Source organism: Dermacentor variabilis, chromosome 7 (assembly GCF_050947875.1).
Source record: "Dermacentor variabilis isolate Ectoservices chromosome 7, ASM5094787v1, whole genome shotgun sequence".
In the NCBI taxonomy this organism is placed as follows: domain Eukaryota; kingdom Metazoa; phylum Arthropoda; class Arachnida; order Ixodida; family Ixodidae; genus Dermacentor; species Dermacentor variabilis.
In genome coordinates this window covers 129,310,989-129,336,021 of record NC_134574.1, presented here as the reverse complement: position 1 = coordinate 129,336,021, position 25,033 = coordinate 129,310,989, and the positions used below count along the sequence as shown (strand labels likewise).

Below are 25,033 nucleotides of genomic sequence, written 5' to 3'. Positions count from 1 at the left end.
AATATTTGTTTAAGTTTGCACAGGACAGAATTAAAGTTATGGCACAGAGGTCCAACTGCTTGATTAGCATTGTTAAGAATGTAACCAATATGTACATTCCATGAAACGGTATCGGTAATATACATGTCAAGATTAGGAATGTGCGAATAGTGAAATTTTCGAGTTGAATTGAATACTAACATCTGAAAAGAATAAGTTCCGAATATCAAATTGAATATCGAAATATAGCTTATTTCGAAAGCTTGTAAATGAGAACAAAGGAAATGTGACTATATCTGGTGCACTATGACAATGGCAGTAGTTCAACAAACAAAAAGCGGGTCAGCATGTAGAATGCACGTAGAACTGTATTGCTCATTGAAGGAGTAAAGCACACTATTGCTCTTGTGTTTAGAATTGGGCTTCATTAAGGAACTGAAATTTTGGCAACACAGAGGCTGTCTCTCCCCTTACACAAAGGAATTGTACAAAACTATTATTTTCTTCAGCTACATTAAGTGAATTTAAGCTTTATTGTTTTTCTGTTATATAAATGCATGTTTGACAACAACATATATATATATACTATAGCACAGTGACTGGTTTGCTGAACCCTCATTTTTCGTAGCCACGTCTTTCGTCACGTAAAATGCTTTTGGCTGCAAGTTGGAAAATGTCCATTGGAAATGTCCATAACCGAAAAATGTCTATCGGTTATGCGTGCAAGTTTCACAACAGCAGACCAAAGAAGAGACGGGAGCTTGCAGGCTGTACAGAGCTTTTATTATTGCATTCTGTTGGAACGGTTCTGCCTTGGCCTTTTCGTTACAGCGGGCGTCCTACTCGGGAAAACAGTCAACAGTGCATAGTTGAAACACGCGGACAGCCGAACAGGTGTGGGCAGAGCCACGGTTGTCCACCAAGAACCTTTGGTTGTTACGTTTCGCACACTGAACATCAGGCTTGGCGGTCAACAAGGAATTGTTTGGTAAAAAAGGAGGGGAGCCCCGAAACGGCCCGCATCGCCACTGCAGTTCTCTCACTTCTAGGGTTTTAGCTGCTGGTCCTTTTACAATAAGAACATTGTGGTTTTAGATGTCACGTTGTCAGGGGGTTGTCAGGGGCTCGGTCCGGCATGTGAAGCACTCATCATGCCCATGTTCATTGCAGCAGCGCGGCTGCTAACCCCTTAAGTCGCGAATTATGACTGAGTGTTCGTTAAAAAAAAAAAAGATTTCTTACCTGTAGCATGAATATTTAGAGTCACATCAGACAAGCCACTACAATTAAAAAAATCAACTGATCTACAGATGTTTACCTCTTGTACATCACGAAAAGGACTAAAATATTAGTCACAAGTAGATGCGCCGGTTACTATCCAGTAGAGGGCCCTCTGATGCAAGATCTTCCGACGCATGCTTGGACCTTGAGTTTGCACTATGTAACAAACAAATAAATAAATAAATAGATTGATAAAATAATGCTGAGCATCACGCTGAACTTCTCATCCAACCCAGTAGTGCACCTCCTAAAATGACCTTGTTTTGCATTATTCTCCATACTAAAGTGACTTACGATATTGTTTACAGTCAACAGAGGGTTACGCTTACATTCGGAACTACATTTAAGCTATTTTTGTCTTGTCACCACTAGCCGGAACATTAAAAAATAAGCTTTGTTTCTGTATGGAGATACCGTGCTTGAGAGGGCCATGTTATTTAACTTTTTTCACCGATCTGTCTCCGAGCACCCAAGACTGTTCCAGAAGGAAAACCAGCCCGTGATGGCTTTAATTTACACGACAGAACAGCGCCAGCTGTGACTTGGCACAGTCGGCAAGTGACTACAAAGGGTACCAAAGTTTCGGGGCTCCTCATCTAGACGAAGTTATTAAGAGAACACGCTGTGCCCCTTGTTACGGATAAACCAAAGCTCGCATTTTTGGCTAATGAGCAAGGCAGAACTGCGCTTGGTCACTAAGGGACGGTCACAACCTTCGCGCGCACTCTGTTGCCGTACACGTTAAAACCCCTCCACAAGTTCGGAGAGCAAATGTAAAAGGTGTAACTGTACACTGAACTTGCGCGGGCACTCAAATAGAAGAACAAGCAAACAAACAAACACAAAATGGTCATTTTGTGGTGGTCTACTCGTCTCTGGCCTGTTTGAACGTTTCAAAACACAGATGCCCATGTGCACGACCTCAAGGTGAATTGGTGTTTTGCAGTCCAGGGCAAGTAGTTAGTCATTCGAAAACAGTGTCTAAGCTTTTTTTTTTTTCCCCTCCATCTTTGCTACTTGATAGTAACGTACACTAGCACGCATTACTCAAAAGAAGGTATGAATACCCCAGGCTACTGGGGACATTTAAAAACTGTTTCACGACATCCATGGCCATAAACGCGTCGTGTGTGCAAAGACACTACACATTTTTGCGTTCTTTTTTTTTTTTTCGCACCTGTAAAATTTGATGCTAGTTTGCAGCCTGAAATGCATCAATAGCGATAGAAAAATTTCATCACTTCATACCTTAGCTTCTTATTGCATTGAGAAGGATGGTAGTGGTAGCGTGAATGTCTTTAGTAAATATCAACTTTTGGGTCTGCCTTCAGTTTCTGTTTGCTACATCATATATTACAAAGCAGGCTCCATGATGTAATAGAGGACTAAGTTATGGCAAGGACTGTCACACCCACGCTTTGAGAATGTCCCACTTATTTGGGTGAGATGTGCGTTTAAAAAAGGCTAGGGGTAAGGGAGCTGAACTTAAGAGGAAAGGGAACTGAAAATGTTTTAAATTCGTCTCGGAAGTTGTGCAACATCATCATTTGACCTTGACGAGTCTGTATCATTTGACGGTGTAGGATGTTGCAAGCAAATCACTTGCCACTGGACACACTTGTAAACATTGGAATAAGTTTTTTTTTCACAGCAAAACACACTAGTTGCCCCGCAGTTTCATTTTAGCCAGTGACTACTGGCCTCTGCGGTAGTACACGCTATACTTGGCGATTTGAAAATTAATGCAGAACTGGTTAAGCTGACATCTTGAAACACTGCATGCAGTAGTGTAGAAAGCCCGCGTCCTAGCTGCGCTACATCCTACTCGATACGTACGCTTGGAAGGTTATTAAAAATAGCTACGAATTTCGTTACGGATAACTCGAAACTATGGGTTATAAGCGGCAGTGAGCAAAAAGGCGGTGTGCGAGTCGCAAGCACAGCTAGCTGCAACGTCTGCGGCCCTTGTGAGACGAACGTTGCGCCCAGGGTCGAAACGGCCGGCGCTCATTTGAGCACTGTTCTTAGCAACACAAACACGCGAGGCATTGCGCGCTGCAAATGGTCTGGACACGGTAACAACTGTGGTATTTCTACAGAGTACTTTGAATGTTTGGGTGTGCTAAGCTGTTTTTGTTGGTACTACAATCTCGGTTATTGGATCTACTTTGTTGGTGGGACGTATTTTTTTGGGGTACTGCCGCTCGAAGAGTGCAGCGTATATAGAGTAATGTAACTGGCGTTAACAGGGTTAAGCAGGGCGCCGTTTATTGAGAACGCGTTGAGACTTTCTTGCCAACGCACAACGTAGCAATTAAGAGTATCCGCACTCACTTCTCTCTACAATTGTGCGAGGAATAAGTATGTGCTGGGTTCAAAGAAAGTCTGTAACAAAGCCGTTGCCAGATCACTCGCAAAAACTTTTTAGGGCAGCCCGAGGCCTCCCCAGAGAGGCTTTCCTCTCGCATTTATCCTTTGCTCGTCAACATCTGTAAAATTTGGCTAGCATTAAGTCTTTTGTACGTGGATAAATGCAACAAAATATTACCTGGCATCTCGCCAAGTGATTGTTGAGGTGAAACAGCTCTGTTTCGTGCATCTAACCAGCTTTGCCAAACAAAATGGCAACACTGCAATGGTACCCAGCTGCTCGGCCAAACGGGGACGAAGTGGCGGCGGAAACACAGTACGTTGTTTACAACAATCATTGCCCCACGCAGCTGCTCACAGGGCATCAAACACAGTAAATCAGCTGCACATTCTTTTTTTTTTTTCAATTGCATCCGTGAAGAAAACATCCTGTGGAGATGTTTAAAGAAAAGGTGGAGAACAGCTGAAACTTCCGCGCGGTGACATCTTTTTTTACAAAAACAGCGATACTTGGTGGCAACAGTTTCCTGTAACGCTTCGCGTTTTCATCGGCTACACAGAAGAGACAAGCTGCTGCATGTAGTAGATGACAAACTGGAACGCCTTTGAACAGTTCCGTATTTCTGGACAGAGACATTCAAAGCCAGCACTGCTAGAAGGAAGTGTGGTTCCTCCAAGTCTTAGTGAGTGAAGTAGTGAGCAGGACACACTTTAGCCATGGGTTGGATGCAGAGCTTTGCAGTCAGATGAACTCAGTGGTGGCAAGTGCTTGTTCGCACGTTATGTGATGCAATTTTCACGTCATGTAAAGCAAAAAGAAGAAATGGAAATGGATCATCGACATCGTTATTGCATCAACTAGCTCATGGTTAGACGGGAACTTGTGTTGGCCAAATTAAAACACCTAAAATAAACTTGGTATCCTTGAGGATTTCTTTTTTCTCCACGCTTCTGTCTTCTCTGTCGTTAGCTGCCCTTTACCACAAAACACAACATTAAAACACACACACACGGGTTAAATGTAAAAGGAATCCTTGTGGAATTGGGTCCCAATGCAAACTCATTCTTGTAGCACGTTGCACCTCTTAGCCGAGGGGACAATCTAAGGGTTTGCAAAACAGTGCTACAACGTTCAGGCAGTGGTTCAGGAGAGAGTCCAGAGCACCTTGGAGTTTGGCAGGGTGTGTTTCGTGGGCACACTGATCAACCTGCTTTGGAGGAGTGAAGCGGGCAATTGCATTCCTCCTCAGCTGTACACCTTCAGAGAACAGCACCCGCTCAGCTGGGGATACAACACGAAGACGGGAAGTCTGGTGTAACACGAGAACGTTGGTCACTTGGTCACACTCGGAGGAAGCGGACAGGCGCAGAATCACCCATCGACCTTGCGCACCACGAACACCACCACCACGGCTACGAAGCAGATTCCGGTGGATTGGCTGCTCCGTAAAAGATGAGCTCTGGGATCTGCCCGCCCTGTACTCCTGTGCCGTTGGTAGAGTCCGAGGAGCTCTGGAACTGGAAGGTGACGCTGCCCACCGACACTTCGCTCATGCCTTCCTGGCCGAAGTAGCTGAGCTCTGAGCCCTCCAGCACGGCCGAGGCAGTGTAGTAGGTGTCGGCCTCAATCTGGACGGGGTGGTCGAAGTAGACTCGGAAGGTGCTGCTAGACCCGTCCGAGTGGAAGCGGGTGTCGCATTGTGCCAGCGCCTTTCCGCCCCGCTTGAGCTCGATCCGCGAGCGGTACTCGCACGCACCGCTGCTCGAGCCGTAGAGGCCGAACCCAGCCAGGAAGATGCGCTGGTCTGCACAGAACTGCACACTGTCGCACCGGCCCCGGTAGCGCCACTGGTTGCTGCGGTAGGCGCAGGACTGGAACCGGCGGCAGACGCGCGTCGGCAAGCCCAGGCGTGCCTGGATTGGGAATGGCACGGCAGGCTTGCGGCTCGCCGCAAAATGCAAAAACATGTCCGCAGTTTCACGGAGAGTTAGGATGCCAGACTGAGCCGCACCGTCTGCGAACTCTTGAAGGGACATGGAAGGGAACCGGACAAGGTACAGGGCATCTCCGAGACACTCGCGCCGGTTCTCGGGGGTGAGTTCGATGCCACGGCGACTGCATTCGGCACCAGCCCAGGCGAGGGCTGCGTCGAAGATGACTGCTTCGCGGGTGTTCAGTGATTCGCGGGACAACACGGCTTCTAGCGTGGGCCTGTCGACGTCGGGAAAACCGTCAGAGGAGAGGGCGAGAGCTGCTTGAGCGTCGATGATCTCCCAACATCGTTGGGCCAGCACGGGCTCTTCGAAGAGGCGGCTCTGGCTGAGAAGGACACAGGCGTTCCGAGCGGTGAGACTGGTCTCCAAGTAGGCAACACATGCCCGGGCCAGATGGGGAACCAGATATTTCTTGGCTGCGTACAGTGTGGCCAGCACCGTGTCTGCCTCTAGCGTGATATCATCGCAGTAGAGGTACCTGCAGGAGGGATAGATCTTATAAGCACATCAAGCAGCAAGTGATGTTATAGGGTTGAAAATTTCTTGGCATGGATATAGAAAGTTAATTGTTTAAATACCAAGTACTACAAGACTTTGTCTAACCCTACAAGAGCTGTAAACCTGCACTTTCTTCAAAAATTCGCGTATTCACAGCTTTCTTCTGATAGTGCAATATAAATATTCAGATGAGTATACTACTTCCGCAGAAGCTTGACTGACTGATCCATCAATCAAATGGTAGAATGATTCTTTACATGAGAGCCACCATTGTTGGACGGCTCTTAAGGATTCGACCACACATATATCTGAACTTGTCAGCGCCACTTTGCTCACCACTCTGCATTTGAAATGCGGCTACCATAGTTACTCAGCTGCTGTGGTGGCTTTCGTTACTTTTGCGTGACCTGAAGGTCCAGAGCAGTGAGGCGAGTCATCCTCCCAACAAGGCAGGAAGACTGACCTGAGGAGGACGAGGAAGGCAGCTGGCTCCACATCGGGTATTTCAATGTCCTGGCCAGGTGGTGCAGCCAGTCCGCCATAGAACATGGCATGGAACACCGAGCTTCCTGTAGCGAGGACATATCGGTGCGCAGGCACCACCTGCTGTAGTGGTCCCTTGGGCCCGACCACAAACCGCACGTCGCTCATGAGTTCGTTGCGAAACATGGCCGCGTTGCGCTCCCGCACGCTCGCCCGCGACGCCTGCCAGTTGGGGTCCCGGGTCTGCCCGGGTCCGAGCCGGAGTGGTGCGCTCAGCGAGTCTCCGCTGCCTCCGATTGCTCCGCATGCGGACGACGACGAAGCGGACCCATTGCTAGAGCCGCCCGGAGACCGTAATGGTCCCGGCGGAGGGCTAGGGCACTGCAGGTAGGCAGGCGGAGGGGACACCGAGTACGGAGGTGGGGAGACCGACTGCTGCGGAGGCTGCTGCGGCGGCAGCGTGGGGCTGGTGGGTGACTGTGCGCCGGCCCCACCGCCCGGCTGCTGGCCTGCTGGTGAGAAGAGAGATGGGCAGAGGGGGGTGCATAGGGATGCTTATAGACCCAGAATGTAATACAGTACAGGCCAATCCTGCCACCACTTCTGCAATGTAGGTGAACTTGTAGTGTATGCGTCGTCGTGTTTCTCCGTCTTTGTCTGGTTATGCCGTACACTTTACCCAGAAACCAAACCAACCAGCTGGACAGCATGCATTAGTGAAGTCCAAGATCTGTTCTCAACGAAATTAAATGCCTGAGGCACCAAACTGGCCATGATTCCATCAAATGCTCTAGTTGTCGCACTGATTTGGCACTTAGAACAACATGCTGTTGTTTGCCGCCCCGGACAGCTCCGTCCAGTGCTGACGTGGGACTTGTTTCTCGAAAGCTTTGTTAGTGTTTGATCCTTATAGAGAACAGGTAAAAACAAAATGTAGCTTATGCCTTAGATCCAGTAGCCTAATGCTTAGCACTGCATCCATAAAGTTGCCATATAACTTTTTAGATTAAGCAGCAGTTTGGTATGTACAAATTACCTAAAATAGTAAATGCAACTGTTCTAAGTGCATATTCTTAGTTCTGTGCTCCAAACAGCTACCATGTGCAAGCAAAGATACTGCTGTTTGTTCTTCTTTCTTGCAAAAGATTGGCAACATAGGCTGAAACGTAAAATGTCGCTACGGTATCAGTGCAAAATATATCTTGCTATCTGTCCAGCTTTCTGAAACACTTTTGCAAATCAGAAATAAAATTACTCTAAAGATGCTTTAATACAGAGAAATAAAATTTGTGAAGGAAAGCTGGTAGCTGCATCATACTTTCATATTGTAAATATGTATTGCAGGTGCATGCAGCTGAAGTTGAACTTTTTTTTTTTTTGTGACTGCGACTAGCTTTTCTATGTGCAGTTGGTGTCACAAGCTTACGTACTGCAAAGTCTGAGTGAATGTTTCAGCAGCCTGGTGTTTCAATTTCCCAGGCTGTACTAGTAATACAAATAACATACTGTTTGGCAGTTCTTGCTATGGTCACAAACTGCTAGGATATTCGACATTTTCGCAGATCCTGTGATCCACAAGCTTTCGACACTGACTTTGCATGTTATGTTGCTTACAATGTGGCAGAATATGTTGCTCGGCAAATGCAGGTTCTCGATGTACCACTTGCTTCTGGCAAATTGGTAGTATGTCGTTATACCAGTAGCACACACACACACACAAAATATGTATGCAGAGGAATATTCTATTGGTTGGACAGAACAAATACATTGCTCCTCGCATTGCAGCATCACTGGTGTTAAGAAAAAAATGCCAGTTATATATAGCTTACAAACAAGAATGATGTTTCATAGTTGTCTCCAACACAATCAAAATTTTTCAAAAGGAAACTATTTGCCCGAAATGCATTGTTCGATATGTCATTTGTTACCAAACATTGTAGTAGGGAGAGCGCCGCTTGAATGTCTTCCTTGCTCAATACATGTCTACTGCATTCCATGTTTACGTAAAGATAAGGTACAAACTAAACAAAGACTGAGAGCGCCAAGTTATCAGCGTTCTGGGGCATCATATGATGCCTAGAGGAAAGCATTTTTGTTGCCAGGCATTCTACAGTGGCAGCTGTTACGAGTCCATTGGAAGCAACCATTGTCTTGTCATTATGACAACACGACCCTCAGTGGGGGGCTTAACTTCACACCGTGGTCATATAGGGCCACCTATATGCCGTCTGTTTGGCTGGTACATAATGATTCGATTGTGGCTGTTAGCAATTTTGTCAGTACTACAAAAATATCCCCTCAGTTCCGCAGTACTGAAAATCACGATGTTAGTGCAGCACAGTTGAGTATGCGAGAACTTCGCAGCCAGAAAACCCACCTCGACGTTCCTGCAGGCGGTACATGCGCTTCGAACGAACCATAGGCTCCGCTTCCCGGCCGGGCGTTCGCGTGTATACTTTCCTTTTCTTTTTCTTTTTCACTTGCACATCGGGGACGTCAATTTCTTAAGACGCGTGACACATATGCGTGACACTTGAAGAAGTAGAAGCGTGACACTTGAAAAAGTAGAAGAACACCTTCTGTCGCGCTGACGAAACCGAAACTGGCGCGTGAAGAAATTGCTGGGGCGTTCGCAGGGCACGCGCTTTCGAGGTTTCGCGGACTCGTTCTACCGTCGTTTCAACGTCACGAAGGCACTCGAACTGATATGCGCGCGGCACGGCGATCTTTCCCAGCACGTTCGCTTTTCCACGGGTATATCGGCCCGAGCACAGTCACCTGCTATCGCAATGGTCCGCCGTAGGTGTGTGTGTGGGGAGACCCGCAAAAAAAAACAAGCTTCCATAGATAGCTGTAGACGACGCCACAGTTGAACGTAGTACGTCTGCTACGGGCAGTCGCAGTTGCCGCTGCGTTTCTTTTCACGTTCGCGCGGTACCACGGTCGACGTTGCCGGCGCGTTGCGTATAGCCACCTCTACGAGAGAGACACGTACTGCGCACAATACATATAGTACGACGCGCACCGTTGCGTCGTGTTTAGCAAACCCACGACGACGACGACGTCCGGTCGGGGCGTTGTTTTGCGATCAAGGTCGCGTGGCGAACCGAATAGATGAGTCGCGGACGGGCGCCGAGCGCGTCGCGTCACCGCACGCGTGAGAGCGCGTTGCGAAGTGGGACTTCCGTAGGTGGTCGCGGTGTCGGTGACACTGCAGACGGCGTGTGTCACCGGTAATTACTTTGCGCGTTAGTAGAGCCGCTACTGCGGCGCAAGAGATCGCCCAGCGCCGTCCATCGCTCCCCCCCCCCCCCCCCGCACAACGTTCGGCAGTGGCGCATCTGCACTGCATTGTATTACATTTTCGCCCGTCAACTTTCGCAAACGAATCGAGAAGGCGCCGTTTCTACGGAGCCGTTTGCACGTAGCGCAATTTGACGGATCGCGTACCCGACGCTTCAAACATCTACGTTCGTGCGTCCGCATTTGTTTTCTAAAGAAATCTGAGCAGAGGTGCCGTCACAGTGCGGGCGATACGGAAAGATTGCAGCTCAATCCCTGCGTGTACTGTATACGTTCGAGTACGGATACACTGCAAGTAAACACGCGGATGTGTTTGCGTGAAACGCTTGTCGCTCTTTTTGCGAAGGTGCCTCGAACGCGTCCCCGGAGGCAAATTACTGAGACCTGTCGAACTGTTCTTTTTTTCCTGAACGCGCCGCCATTTGGATGGGGATTTCAGAATGTAAAAGCACTGCCTCAAAAGAACTGGATCGACGAAGATAAAATGAGTTATGATAAATGGCGCCTTCTGCGCGCCTACAATAATGTACTCAATCTTCCGATGTCCAAAGTCGTGGAGTCTCCGAGCGAAGCAGCAAGGAAAAAGGGAATGCTAAAAAGAGACGCCACCGAGGGTGTACGCGGCACGAGTGTTAGCAGCCGCTGCGCTCACCGTAGAAGGTCCACTGTTTTGCCGTCGTGACGCTGTTGTTGGACTCTTCACGTCGTCGCGTTGCCCTTGCCGACATTTCTCGGCTCGACGACGCGGTTTTTTTCTCGCGTCGTGAGCTGGGAGGACCCGCGTTTCTCTTCAGCGATCAGGTAGATCCATGGGAACGGACGTCGTCTCGCGGCCGATGCCAGAGGCTTTGACGTCGAGAGGAGGGCGGCGGGGAGCGGGCTAGCGGTGTTGTCGAGCTGGTTTTGTTTTTTCCGTGCACACAGCAGCGGGGCCCCTTCGTTCGCTGTCTGCGTTGTTGCGGCCGTTGTCGCTGTGCCCTTTTTTTTTCTTTATTATATTTTCATTTGCGCGCACCGCTCGGTGCGCCCCTCTCCCTCCGTCACCCGCTCGATGCTTGCCCCAAAACCAGAACCAACACGAAAAACCCACAATGCAGCGCGCCCATATCCTCTCCGTGCGCTACTACCCTCCTCGCCCGCTAGCCTCCCATGTGTGGTGCCATATTTCTCGCGGATTTTTATTCTGCGACTTTCCTTGGTGTGGAGTTTTGTGGGTTGTGATATCGAAATAAGTTTTTGTAGGAAAGTATGCTGCGAAACTGCGGCCACGGCGTATTTTCTCTGTGGGAAAATAACCGTGGTAGAGAAATAAGGGTACCCGTGCCTCTGAAATGGGTATGGAGCGGATGTGCAGGAGCATTGTGATTATGTGGTGAGGGGGGGGGTCGAATGAAACGCACATGTATTTTTGCCCCCTGCACTCGGAAGGCTAGCGTCCGAATCGTTTATCTCTGTTATGCAACTGCCCTTACTTCATGCTCCACTGTGTCTGTGGCTACGGGGTGGCGCTGCTTACCACTCACGCTGCTGCAATGTGGGACAGGCAAACGTCTACTTCGCCGTAAAAAACAATTTTGACGACGCCATTTGTCGGAGCGTATGTTGTATTTGGTGCGCGTGAGTTGAAAAATAACGGCGTGAAAGGCGAGCTAAGCTCGAAAAATCATGCCGCCCACCGTGGAGGACGCCGCCGTGCTCCCTCCGGTGGAGGAGCCGGCGCCCAAGGAGGACGCGTCGTCGTCGACGGCGTCGGAGACCGCAGCCGCCGACTCCGCGATGCCGCCGAAAGAACAGGCCGCGCCAGCCCCCGAACAACCACAGCCGCCGCCACCGCCGCCGCCTGCCCCTCCTAAACCGACCATCGGTATCATCTACCCGCCGCCGGAGCTTCGAAACATCGTCGACAAAACCGCCGCGTTCGTGGCGCGGAACGGGCCCGAGTTCGAGGCTCGCATCCGACAGAACGAGATCAACAACTCCAAGTTCAACTTCTTGAACTCTGGCGACCCGTATAATGCCTACTACCAGCACAAGGTCAAGGAAGCCAAGGAGGGCAAGATCCAGCCCGAGTTGGCGATCGTCCCGACCCCGACGAAGCCCGGCTCGCAGCAGCAGCAGCAACAGTCCGGCGGGGCACCCGGCAAGCAGGAGATCTCGAAGATCGTCGAACAGCCCATCGTGCCCAAGGAGCCGCCGCCGGATTTCGAGTTCGTCGCCGACCCGCCGTCGATCTCGGCGATCGACCTGGACATCGTCAAGCTGACGGCGCAGTTCGTCGCGCGCAACGGGCGCCAGTTCCTGACCAACCTGATGAACCGCGAGCAGCGCAACTACCAGTTCGACTTCCTGCGGCCGCAGCACAGCCTCTTCAACTACTTCATGAAGCTGCTGGAGCAGTACACCAAGATCCTCGTGCCGGGCAAGGACCTGATGCCGCGGCTCAAGCGCGAGTCCGAGGACCCGAAGGTCATCCTGGACCAGGTGCGCTACCGCGTCGAGTGGACCAAGCTGCAGGAGGCGCAGAAGCGCAGGGAAGAGGAGGAGGCCGAGCGGGAGCGGGTCCAGTACGCGCAGATCGACTGGCACGACTTCGTCGTGGTCGAGACGGTCGACTACCAGCCCAACGAGCAGGGCCTGTTCCCGCCGCCCACCACTCCGGACGAGGTGGGCTCCCGCGTGCTGGCCCAGCAGAGGATGGAGGAAGAGGGCGAAGAGGTCGAGATGGAGGTCGAGTCCGACGAGGAGGGCGGCGGGGCGAGCGACAAGGAGGACGAGGACTCGGCGGCGCCGACCACGACGACGACGACGACTCCCGCCAACGCCGCGGCGTCGAACCTGCCGCCCAGGGCCCCGAGCCCGCCGCCGCAGCCGCCGAAGGAGGCGCCGCCGCAGCTGCCGCCGCTGCCTCCGAACCCAGAGCAGGTGGTCGTGCGCAAGGACTACAACCCGAAGGGCGGCAAGCCGGCCAAGCCGTCCTCGGAGCAGTTCCTCATCTCGCCCATCACGGGCGAGAAGATTCCCGCCGACAAGATGCAGGAGCACATGCGCATCGGGCTCCTGGACCCGCGCTGGGTGGAGCAGCGGGACCGCGCCATCCAGGATAAGATGCAGCAGGACGAAGTGTTTGCGCCCGGGTCGGCCATCGAGAGCAGCCTGAAGCAGTTCGCCGAGCGCCGTACGGACATCTTCGGTTTCGGCGACGAGGAGACGGCCATCGGCAAGAAGATCGGCGAGGAGGACAGGCGGCCCCAGGAGAAGGTACGGAGCTTTTGTTCTTTTGTCCGCGGCTGCTGGTTTGCAGGACCATTGATCAGGGCATGTAATGCACAAATCTATTTATAAAACTGGAGCAGGCAAGAACCTTCCTAAACTTAACAGCTAGTCACTTAAACCTTGTGCATGACGCCAGTCCTTTCAATGAAGAGCCCTTGAAGTTGTAACGTTTGCCGTTTACAAAATCTGCATTGCCTGGTAGTCTAACTGATGAGTAGTTTCAAATGGCTGTAGAGCAGAACACCATAACTGAGCGCTGAACCATACATATTGAACATTGTCTACAAAATTGGTTGCTGCAGTCCTTGTCTATTGGGCCTGCCAATTTTCTGCCTTCTTTACTGCCAATCAGTTGTCCTACTAGATTTTTCACAATCTGTTAAGTGTTTGCAGCATTCAGCCTTTTGACTGGCAGTGACGTTCTTGTCGTATTTAACGTACAGTCATTGCAGCTCTTTGCCTGGACACTGCTGATCCTTAAAGTTGTACCTTGTTTCTTTCAAACACATTGTTTTGATGCCCTTGACCTGCTCGCACTTGTGCGACTAATCTTCTTTGAATCGCTCTCCCGCAGGTGACTTGGGACGGCCACACAGCCAGCATGGAGGCGGCCACACGTGCCGCCCGTGCAAACATCACCATCGAAGAGCAGATTCAGCAGATCCACAAGATAAAAGGTCTTCTGCCCGATGAGGAGAAAGAACGGATTGGCCCAGCCAAGCCGCAGCATGGCTCCCAGCAGCATGGCTCCCAGCAGCATGGCTCCCACCATCAACATCAAATGCAGCCACCACTTCCGCCGTCCAACCTCCCACCCTTGCCTCCGCCGCCCGTTTCGGCTGCCCCGCCGGTGAGCGCACCGAAGCAGCCGCCACCAAAGCCACCGCCGCCCCCGCAGGCGCCACCACCAAAGTCAACGGCATCGTCAACGTTGCTTCCACCGGCGGCCCTGCGGACTCAGATGGCACCTGTCATCGCACACCCGCCTGTACCAACACCGCCACGTCCGATGATGGCTGCACCACAGAGCATCCTGATGTCTGCACACCTGCGGCCACCACCAGGCATGCTAGGCATGCCACCGGGAAGTCATCCACCGATGGCATTTGCGCCAATGCCCCCACCAATGGCGCCACTGCCACCGGAGATGCCTCCAAGCCTGCCACCGGATGACGAACCACCGAGCAAGAAGAGCAAGACGGAGGAGAACCTGATTCCTGAGGCGGAATTCCTGGCGAAGAACAAGGGCCCCGTCACAGTGCGGGTTCAGGTGCCGGGGGCACAGGAGAAAGTGGAATGGAAGCTGAATGGCCAGGTTCTGACCTTAACTCTGCCGCTGACAGACACGGTGTCGGTGCTGAAAGCGAAGCTGCACGAGGAGCTGGGCATGCCACCTGGAAAGCAGAAGCTCCAGTACGAGGGGATGTTCGTCAAGGACTCGAACACGTTAGCCTACTACAACCTTGGCCCGAATGCGACCATTATGCTTCAAGTCAAGGAGCGTGGTGGCAGAAAAAAGTAGCAGAGGCAGCGAGATGAAACGTTCCATGTTTTGCCTTTGCTGTTCCAAGGCATCAGGGGTGGCCGTAAGGGATTCCAACGTGCTGGCCTACTTTCATCTTGGCCAGAATGCCAACATTTTGCTGCAGCTGAGAAGCGGGGTGGATGAAAGAACCAGTGAGGGAACAGAGCCCGTTTTCTTTTTCTGTTTCTTTTTCTCTATCTCTCCCTCTTTATTTTACTCATTTGTAAAGTAATCTCGAACCGTTTTATCAGTTGAGTGATGATGTTGGAATGCGGATGCTGCGGGGATGTCCAAATGAATGGCATGATGAAATAAAACAAAGACAGTTGTCTGTCTGAAAATAAGTACCCTTGCCCTCTTTTGTTGCTATAGTGGTGCCCTGTTTAAATTTTCTTTGTGTAAGCTTTGTGTGGTGTGCCTATCTCTACCCTTGGTTCATCTTTAGCGTTGCTGCATTTCACTGAGTTTCATACACTAGAAAAAATAAAGGCATCTTTTTTTTAAAGAACATATCACAGAGACAACATAGTTTTTTTTATTATTATTGTTATTTGCAGTCAAATTTGCTGTCAAATGTTATGCAGCAGGATTCTGCACCTTTATCTACCTCAACACATCAGAGCCTGCTTGCTTATGATGCTTAGGGCACATTCTGCCTTGCGAAACAGCTCTGACAAAGCATGGAAGTGTGCGTAGCATGGCAACAGAGTCCAGTATACCGCATCACCTGCAGCTATCTGCAAGATGGCGCCACTCAAAACTTCTCTGGGTGTTGACAACAGTGGCTGTGAAGTATGCTCCGTTTGGGTTTTATGCTGCGAAGGACGGTGGTTGTCACAGGCGACCAATTTGGAGGCTTTTGTTCTTGCCCCACACATGGTCTTCCTTGCCAGCCCTGCACATAATTTTAGACAGCGGTAACTTCAGCTATGTCTCGATGTCTGCAGCTAGAACTTGTTTTAGTTTGCCAGTTTGATAATATCCATGGAACGCCCCTAGAAGATGCTGAAAAGGAGAGACTGTTTCTTAACAACTCGCTCCATGTCGTCGCAGTCTAGCGGGGTGCACAATCTCGTCAAATGTCACTGAATGGCAATTTTGCTCGGTGCAGAATTCCACCATAATGCTGGCAAGATGCCTCAACACGTGACTGGCGCATTGAGCAGGTTGAATCGCATTACCCCTTATGCAGGACAGTTTCTGAACATTGGGCAGCCTGGCCACAGTAATTCATGGCAACATGTGCGACTACATCTACTGGGACTTGTGCCCCCTACCCAGTAGATGGAACCCACACGGTGTTGTGTGGCTCTATGTGGTAGTGGCCTTTGTGCGCACAGTCCCCTACCACACCAGCCATATAGGAAGGAAAGGCAAAAACCTTGTTCCTTCCACCATGGCATACACCATGTTCGAGATTTGGCATAGTCGGGCTTTGTGCAACTTAGCACAAAGCCAGACTATGCCAACAGCAATTTGAAAAATGCGCTTGTACGTTGGCCAATGGGGCACGCCAAGGCCTGTGAACATTGTCCAACGAACGTGCGAGTTTGTGATCTAAGGACATTCACGTAGCAGCCGCCCAGCATCTCTACCTGTAAAGAGTTTCATGATGCACAGGAAACTTGGACGCCAACTTTGAGCACTGGGTAAGTGCCAGTCGGTTTGTGCTGCTCATCATTCAAAGTCTTTGACGCTTGCCCAGGCAGCTAGGTACATGCCACTGAGAAAGTGACTGTCTACAATGACGAAAATTTATCCTATGTTGAGCGTAATCGAACACGTATCGGAGGCTCCTCAAGGATAGCAACCTGATGCAGTTGCAGGTTGCGCCACAAATGCACTGAGTAAGTGCCGCTTTTTCAATGAGTGCCTTTCATGCCAACGCCTTTGTGAGCTGCACCATGAATGCACTGCGTATGCGCTGCCCTTCAATGAATGTCTCAACAACTTGGGTCACTGAGTGTCTGCCACTGAGTGTGTGCCACTGAGTGTTCAGCAAGCAAGTGTTTGCAGGCACTGGCATGCCACACTTGTTGAGGCCACACGCAGACTTATTGGCAGTGCCACTAGCTGGCGCAGCGTGCCAAGAAGCGCGAGAGAAGAAGTGTGAAAGCAAAATTACACTGCAGTACACGTCTCGCACACAGTTTCCATGTTTGCGTTGTGTGGGATATATTGATTCATTGCTAACGCATAACTGTCGACAGTTGTTGTGAGATGGGTATTGCCACAATTTTTTTATAAATAAAGTTTACTACTACTACCACTACTACTGCTTCCATGATCAATAGTGCACACGGTGCCGAAGCAAATTGGAATTTGAACTTGCTGATAGCATATTACGTGATTATGCGTCGCCTTGTGAAACGCTTCGTGATATGGTGGAGAGCCAAATCACCGAATGTTGCTATTTTTGGCTCGACGCTCGATCGCGTTTGATCCATAGACGTTAGCAATGCGAGAACTGCTTCTTCCGCACGCCATGTGAATGCTAGCTGTGTAACGGCCTGATTCACAACACATGTCACATTACTGATTCATCGGTGATCATATTCATGGTATGAATCCAGCTTTGTCAACATCGCCACAGAAAAGGGAAACGGAGCCACTGGCCAAATATACGGAGTGGACGAGTCGTGCATTTGCGAATAGAGACATTTTTTGAAAAGATTTGAGTGTTGTTGTATGCAGTTATTGCCACGGGCTATATGCACGGATATCAGTATTTGGGGGGGGGGGGGGGGGGGTCTGCTGTATTTGGAGGTGCGCGGGTTACACGCGGTGGCAGGTTATATGTGGGAAAATACAGTGATGAATAGAAGAAGGAGGTTATTCATCTATCGGGACTGCAAATTATTTGGTAGTGTGCTCAGTAAGAATATTTAACTCATCTTGAAAGTGAGGACAGAGCCAAGTGATAACAATTGGATATATTGGGTGTTTTGGCATGCAAAATGTATACCTCGGTTTGACTCGCAAGTCCCAAAAGTGCCAAATGTCACGGAATTGCACACCGGCAACCAGTGCATATTTTTACGGCTATCAAGGCAGTGCTTTGCCGCATGTTCTTCGGGTGACTTTGTTTACGCTCACCACCTGCTTGATTTTCATTACGCTGTTATGGCCATATACTCCGAGCTAATTTTCATGAGGACAACTTTTGCGATTTTCGTACAGCCAGAGTTTGTAAGTAATCATGCTCACATATAAAATTAGAAACGTATGTCGCATTATGTTTGTATTACACGTCTTTCCATTTTGTAAAGTTTAGTGCTTGCAAATTTACTTGGAATCTTGGTTGGGCCAAGTATTTGTAATATTGGGCTCGTTCGTTGCATCGTCTGATGTGTTGTAGGTGTTTAGCTAGGTGGAATGTTATGCATGACGCGCCATAGTCCTTAACACTCCTTGTTCTTTTTTGTCTGCACAGTGCTTGCCCGGCACATGCCATATCACAGTATGGTAGGTACGCCGTCATATGGCAAATGCTGTGTGACAGTGGTGCTTCATATAATAACATGAATCAATACAACTCACAACTGGGTTAGTAATGTTTCAGCCTGGGTACGGTAGCGCAAGACAAGACGAGGACAAGGAGGACACCCGTCCTGTTTCTTTCTTTGTCCTCATCTTCTCTCGCGCCACCATACTCATAATGAACACCAATGAAAGCACTTCACGCACACAAAACGAGAAAGCGCGAAATGCAACACTTGCCGAGTGAACTATGTTTTGTCCCATACTGCTTGCACGCAGACCCGTGCCTGTACATTACTCGTTTCGCCCACCACTTGGAGTTCGGAGACAAGACGCACGAGGTGTCCATGACGGCACTGCGCATGGTGCAGCGCATGAAGCGGGACTGGATGCACACGGGTCGTCGGCCGTCGGGGCTGTGCGGTGCCGCGCTCCTTGTCGCCTCCCGGTTGCACGACTTCAACCGCACCATTCGCGACCTGGTGCGCATCGTCAAGGTGTGCGAGACCACCATTCGCAAAAGGTGAGGACCCCGACCCAGTTTGGCAGGATGAATAGATTGCGTTCACATTGCATGCACTCGCCTCTACCCCATTACATGGTAATGGCTTCCTCAAAGTCATTTATTTTCCTGTGGAATGCAGTTTCGAAAGGAGGGCACGATGAATGCAGGAACGGCTCTGTGCTGCATCTTGGCTATTGTTCGCTGTAGTGAAACAAGTCTAGAAACGGTGCACTTGCTTTTTTAATCTCTGACTACATCGTCGTTACTCTTATGCACCATCAGGTCATTTTCAACTCTTGGTAACACCACGAATATATATTAACGCCAATGAGATCTGTTTAAGGCAGTTTCTGCAAGCTTATTGAGGTGCTTCTTTGTGGCCTGAAGGCTCCTGTCTAATCAACTTATGCACTGGCAATCTCGTTTTGTCTTGCCTTTTTTGCACCATTTTGTTGCTTTTACCTTTCACCTTTCATGCAGTAATCTTATGCTTAAAAGAAAAGCTCTCTCACACACACACGCAAAAAGAATTTGCCATCCCATGAACAGTAGTAGTGCACTTGTAAAAAATTTAAAAATAGTGATATCAGAAGGTTCGTATGCAAGCGTAGAGTACTGTGTAGTGTTAGAAAATGGCCTTGCAGCTAAAGGGGCAGTTGCACGCTGTTTTGAAATGTGTGCATTGCCAAATTGGGACATGATGCCATACAGGCCTAATATTTGGCATCTCTTGCTTTGCCATGTGTAACATTGCACTGTAGACAGGGGTGCCGAGGAAAGTGCTTTGTCGTGCAGGTTAACTGAGTTTGGAGAGACGCCGTCAAGCAAACTGACCCTCGACGAGTTCATGACGATCGACCTAGAAGAAGAGCAAGACCCTCCCTGCTTCAAGGCAAGGCCGAGCATGCCCCCTTATGTTTTTTGCTCCTACTTCTGCTGTTGTCTTTGTAAATCCTGCTGTGAGGCACAATTTTTTATGGTTTTAGGTGCAGTATATGGAGGCATGAATCCTTAAGTGCAGGACATCTGTGGTTGGCCACTATAGCCTCTGGAAGGCGCTTTCGGTGTTTGTTTTCCTATACCTGAAAGGGTTACTGTTGGCTATAAGGACAGTGAGCTGTCATAAGGGATTTAAGTTGTGATTTGGGCTTGGCGGTATTTCCGCACGAAAACATTGAATGTGCCTGTCCTGTTCCTCCTTAATGTCCATGTGCTGTTAGCGCTACATCGAATGCTTTCCTCGTAAAGGAAGTAGATTTCCTAGGGGGAAGACTGACATAGATTGACATCCTGTCATCTCGTGACACCGCGCAGGCAGCACGCAAGAAGCAGAAGCAGATATTGGAGGAACAGGGCCGCCTTGAGAAGGTGTCCGAAGAGATCTCCCAGCTGCAAAAGAAGATTGAGGCCGAGTTGGAGGACCGGCGGCGAAAGGTTCGCGGACGTTTTGCATCGCATGCCAGAGGTGAGGCCACCATTCACAGTTCCTTAAGAGCAAACTGCAATGAAATTGCACTTTGGCTAAACTGGTTATAAATGAGTGCCGGTTCAGGTTCAGTGTGTGCTCCGATTTCATTCCGGTTTGGCTATATAGAATTAACGGTGTACACAACCCTGAACTGGTCCACGAACCGGTTCGGCACAGTAAACTTCATCTCAAACTGTAGGTGACATGCTGTTCAATACGATCAACTTGTTTGCATGGCGCACGTGCAAGTTTTGTCAGAGTGGGAAGAAATGGGCTCTCTGGCACATGTGAGAAAGTAAACAATCCTTTTTACATGAATATCAATAAAGTTCAATGTTGCGTAGCTACAACGGCCATACACGTAAAGATGGTCGTCATAGGCAACGTCGTCGCAAGAGTGTGCGATGCATCCATTCCTATGCTGTCTCTTTCTGCGTTACCTTGTTGTCATCCATACTGAGTATTGAATTGAATTCTAGGGCTTTGCGTGCCAAAACCACGATTTGATTCTGAGGCATGCTATAGTTGGGGACGCCGGATTCATTTTGACCACCAGGGCGTACTGAGTATAGCGGAACAGTAAAAATTGATGAGAGTGCTCGACTATCAAAAACCTCAAATTGAATCAAATACGATTATTTGAGAAAAAAGAACAGTTGAATATGGGAATCAAATATTGAATATGTACAATTTCTAAAAAGTGAAATGAAAGGTTTTGTGAAGTCTATTTGGCGACAAAAGTATCGTTTACATTATTTGATACATGTACACCATCAGACAATACGATCACATCTGGTCGACGATCACAAATGAAAGCGACCAAAAAAAAAGGAGCAGGACACTAAAAATGCATGCAGTAGAATGTAGTGCTCGTTGAAAGTGCCGCAGTGTCTGGTCATGTCTGACCTTCGCCAGAAGAGCTTACATGGCAAGCACTACTGCTGGCATGCGTAAATTTGCCTACATGCTACTCTGCATGGCAGAGTGATGAGGGATTGAAAAGCCTTAAGAGAGAGTTAATTACTGAGAATGCCTGTGTCTGCGAAGGGTGGGCTAGGCTTTTGTGCCATGACAGCAGCATAGTTAACTTTTCTTTTGCTTCAAGTAATTACTATTGGGCTGGTGGTGGAGCGAGCTGTGGCATATGATATAACAATGCAGATTCACATTGAATTACATAAGTTAAATCTTCAAGCTTCTAGTTCGTAGCAGAGAAAGAAGCCAGCAAGGGATAATTTGCTCAGTAACAATGAGCAGCCATGGCACCATGCTGCATTACTGGTTATAACAATTAAACCTGGATACTAGGTGTTGGCACCAAAATAAACAGGAACACTAAATCCTAGATGCCCTCGCCATTTCTCCCATCTTGCACGCCTCTCTCCCGTCTCCCTTCCACCCCTCCGAAGCACAAGCTCACAGCGCCAACGACTGCCCTTGCCAGTGGAAGTCAGTGCTGTCGGTGCAGTCGACTCATGTCTCAGAGGGGTGGAAGGGGCATGGGAGAGAGGCTGGCAGCACAGTAAAAGCGCGCAGGGAAGCAGCAATTTGATTCTTCTTCTTTTTTCTTTCCTTTTTTTTTTCTCTAAGATTTCGCTTTTTGTCTCTTTTCGGTTCAGACATTCAATAGCGAGATTGGATTATTATAACCAATATTGCAGCATTGTAACGTTGTGCTAAGCGGTTTATTCTACCATAGAACACACAAAAGTTCAAGGGGTCACCGCTGCTCATTGTTACATATGAGTACTGTTAAAATGGGCAATGTTATAAGTAGATCGGACTTCTTCTGTCCAATTTAAAATGTTTTTGATGTCTGTCCCCTCTTTCTTTCTTTTTTTTTTGTGCTACCCTGTTATAATAATTGTCAACTATTACAAATAAAATTTATCAGCGCATAAATATTGTTATACAGTAGAATCTCGTTCATATGTTTTGGGAAAAAAACGCGAGAAAAACTTACTAACCAGGAAAACGTACGCGTGCAATTGGACTTTGCAAAAGTTTGGACTTTTGCAAGACCCTCGTACACAATGTGACAGATTCATATAATTCATGTATCAAGCATGTTAGCCTTAGATGCTGTTATGAATGCAGTTTACAGAACTGCGATGTCTGTTTCTTGTGCAGAATTACGGATTTGTAAACTTTGTGCTTCTATTTTTTTCTTAAGCTTACTGATCTTTAGCAAAGTTTTTTTTTTAATTACAGGCCCTAAATATACATTCTGCTTCATACAAATGCATTTGAAGATAAATTGAAATTGGCAGGGCAGTAGCAGAGACTGCAGACATTGTGTGTCCAATCATCTTTCCCTGTACCTTGTGTTTAGGACGATGGAAAATGTTTATCAAAGAATAAGCTTATCATGTGAAATGCTGATCATGAAATAAAAAGTTCATTCATAAATGAAAAGCTTATCAAATGTTTATCTGTGATTCCTGTGAACAGAGACAAACACAGTGAAATGTCAAACAAGTGTGCTGTTGATTGGTTGGCATGTGAGCAGTTGAAGGTTGCAGGGAAGGCATGAAATTGTTCAGTGTCAGCCACCTAATTTTTTGTGGGGGGAATTGGGAAGAATTAGTCAATGGTTTTGCCTTTAGTTGAGGCACATTTTGTTCAGCCAGCTGGAGCAATTTTCTATGCTTCACTTCATTAGTTTACTTTATTCGTTGTTGACTCATCTTGAGTGGTTCCAAGCCTGTGAGAAGCATGTCCAATCATATCTGAATGAAGGGCGAGTTTGTTTGTTAGCAGTGAAAATTCAAACAGATGCGGGTGCCATCTAGTGAAACGACAAGATAAGTGAGATGCAACAGAGCTTGCTGGAGCAGGCTAGTGCAGATGGAGAAGCTTCTGGTCACTTTACACATTGAGGAGTCCTTTAACACTCAGCTCTTCTAACACCCCGGGAAGCACATATGCAGGATATCTTGGCCAAACGAAAACATAGTTACACCACTGCGACTTCATTGTTTGGGCGCTTGCTGCAAAAACTTGAGCATTTGGCAGCCTGGGCTCTGCTATGTTGCTGTACAGGCCCTTCCTCTGACTAAAGTGGACTTTGTTTTTGCTTTCATTCAGAGCGGTTGAGCGAGGAAGAGGAAAACCGAATATCAAATGAGTTCATCGTGGGAAACACCATGGAGACCATCAGTGCATGCCTGAACGATTCCCAGCAGAGCAACGAGGACTCCGCTGCATCAGGATCGGCCGTGGAGGACTCGCTCACCGAGCGGTTAGCGCTACGGCAAGAGCCCGACGACTCTGACCCGGACGAAGTCAAGTGCGTTGACACAGAGAAGCCCAGGGAGCAGAGCGGTATCGTCACCTCTTTACGACCGACTGCCGCCACCTTGGGGCTGAAGGAAAGCATCGAGGAGTGCATGCGGGTCAGAGACTGTGTTGGTGGGTGCCAGTTCAGTTCATTCGCTTATTTGTCCCGAGACATTCTGGAAGTGTTCGCAGGTCGAAAGGTGCTGCAAACTGCTTTTGACAGAATTTTGCTAGCATCTTTGTTGCAGTGCACGAAGACACCCAATTATCAGTAAAGTACATTACCATGGGAAAAAGAAAGGATCAGATTATTTGTACATGAGTTACAATCAGCCCATCATAAATCACGAAGTTACACATGGATACTTGGTTATTTTAATTCGGCAGCGCAACAACATGAATGGTATAGAAAGAACACGTTAAGCTTGATACAATACCAAATTTTAACAAATAGCAGTAGCAATAGTAGCAGTAGCAGTATTAGTACTTGGTAGTATATGTGAAAATTGTTAGAGAGATATTCAGCCATCACACTGACCGCTGCTGAAGGGTAAGCCTGTATTGATTGCTGAAACACTGTTCAACACCAATTTTGCAAGAACACTTTAGCCTTACACTCTCACATCTTTTTCATTGTAGAAACGACGGCAGAATCCGGTGTCCTGGACTTAGAAGGATTGGATGATGAGGAACTTGATGCGGTGAGCTTCTCTTACAGTTGGCCTTTTGTATATTACGGAGGAATAACATGAAATGAAACGGAGCCTAGAGGCCTCTGTTTTGTATCCTGTATAAAACTCATTGATGTTCCACTTTAATACTCTTCTGCACCTTATCTTCCACGCTTCTGATAAGTGTTAATTGGCACGTCAATGCATTTTGCCACAGATTTTAAGAACCCATTTCTCGAAATTGGGGCTAAGCAAAGGATTTCTGCTGAATGGATTTTATACCTCCACTACAGCTATTCCTTTCCGCAATTGGGACATTTGTTCTAATGCGATAAACTACGAAGTTAATTGGATAAATTTTGTTAATTAGCAAACATCACTCTACAGTTTGTCTTACAAGGTAGTGTCTACCTCTGTAACCCAGGTGAAGAAGCAGAATATCAATATTTACCACAGGAGATGTGTAATAAATCTGTTTCCATCAACACAGATAAACCAGTGTAGTGACATTTCTCTGATTTCCTTTCCACTGCATGCATTTCATTATTTAGTAGCATCATATGACAGTTGTTAAGAAAATATATGAAAGAACCCGAATTGGTTTGTGTATACAAGGAACATTAGCTGTGAATTTTTGAAGGCTTTTTTAATGCACAATGACCACGCTCTTTTTGTAGCTTCAACTTGCTTCACAGGCAACTGCAGGGGTGTATATTTCTTCTGTGATCAGCTTTGTTTGGTGTAAAATATATCTTGGTCAATGACCAATGACCATGCATCTTTAGCTTGGCAATTTATCAATTGTGTCCTATAGTGTTGTTAGGCTGTGCTATGCACCATTTGCTTAAGTTTAAATGCGAATGAAAAGAAACTGATCAGGACACCCACTGTGCATATAATTACGTTAGAGCACGACATGCAAG

General features: G+C 48.3%; 3 protein-coding genes across 8 annotated transcripts in view; 2 read left to right on the top strand and 1 right to left on the bottom strand.

Moving 5' to 3' along the window:
• Positions 1 to 25,033, top strand: part of Brf (Brf RNA polymerase III subunit) — a 58,602-nt gene that overhangs the window by 15,691 nt on the left and 17,878 nt on the right. For all 3 annotated transcript variants that reach the window (XM_075699280.1, XM_075699277.1, XM_075699278.1), the window contains exons 6-10: positions 18,467 to 18,710; positions 19,488 to 19,584; positions 20,007 to 20,157; positions 23,248 to 23,571; positions 24,079 to 24,140. In XM_075699280.1, the coding sequence (XP_075555395.1) occupies positions 18,467 to 18,710; positions 19,488 to 19,584; positions 20,007 to 20,157; positions 23,248 to 23,571; positions 24,079 to 24,140 (878 nt within the window). The remainder of the gene's footprint in view (positions 1 to 18,466; positions 18,711 to 19,487; positions 19,585 to 20,006; positions 20,158 to 23,247; positions 23,572 to 24,078; positions 24,141 to 25,033) is intronic.
• lute (BTB/POZ domain containing protein 3 lute) lies at positions 741 to 10,961 on the bottom strand. Of its 4 annotated transcripts, none has more exons than XM_075699261.1 (3): positions 10,562 to 10,961; positions 6,587 to 7,118; positions 741 to 6,103 (listed from the first exon to the last, which is right to left on the bottom strand). In XM_075699261.1, the coding sequence occupies exons 1-3, from the start codon at positions 10,635 to 10,637 to the stop codon at positions 5,044 to 5,046; spliced, it is 1,668 nt and encodes a 555-aa protein (XP_075555376.1). In that variant the 5' UTR covers positions 10,638 to 10,961; the 3' UTR covers positions 741 to 5,043. The 4 variants fall into 4 exon arrangements, with proteins under 4 accessions (XP_075555376.1, XP_075555377.1, XP_075555378.1 ...); XM_075699262.1 differs by having other exon boundaries at positions 6,587 to 7,115; XM_075699263.1 differs by lacking the exon at positions 10,562 to 10,961 and adding an exon at positions 8,984 to 9,870.
• Sf3a1 (splicing factor 3a subunit 1) lies at positions 11,462 to 15,052 on the top strand. Its single transcript, XM_075699259.1, has 2 exons — positions 11,462 to 13,167; positions 13,757 to 15,052. Exons 1-2 carry the CDS (start codon positions 11,575 to 11,577, stop codon positions 14,702 to 14,704), a joined length of 2,541 nt encoding a protein of 846 aa, XP_075555374.1. The 5' UTR covers positions 11,462 to 11,574; the 3' UTR covers positions 14,705 to 15,052.

Coding starts and splice junctions, on each gene's coding strand:
- lute (XM_075699261.1), bottom strand. CDS start 10,637: ATGTCGGCAAGGGCAACGCGACGACGTGAAGAGTCCAACAACAGCGTC. Junction 7,119..10,561: donor AAAACAGTGGACCTTCTACG/GTGAGCGCAGCG, acceptor TCTTCTCACCAG/CAGGCCAGCAGCCGGGCGGT. Junction 6,104..6,586: donor GCCTTCCTCGTCCTCCTCAG/GTCAGTCTTCCT, acceptor TCCCTCCTGCAG/GTACCTCTACTGCGATGATA.
- Sf3a1 (XM_075699259.1), top strand. CDS start 11,575: ATGCCGCCCACCGTGGAGGACGCCGCCGTGCTCCCTCCGGTGGAGGAG. Junction 13,168..13,756: donor ACAGGCGGCCCCAGGAGAAG/GTACGGAGCTTT, acceptor GCTCTCCCGCAG/GTGACTTGGGACGGCCACAC.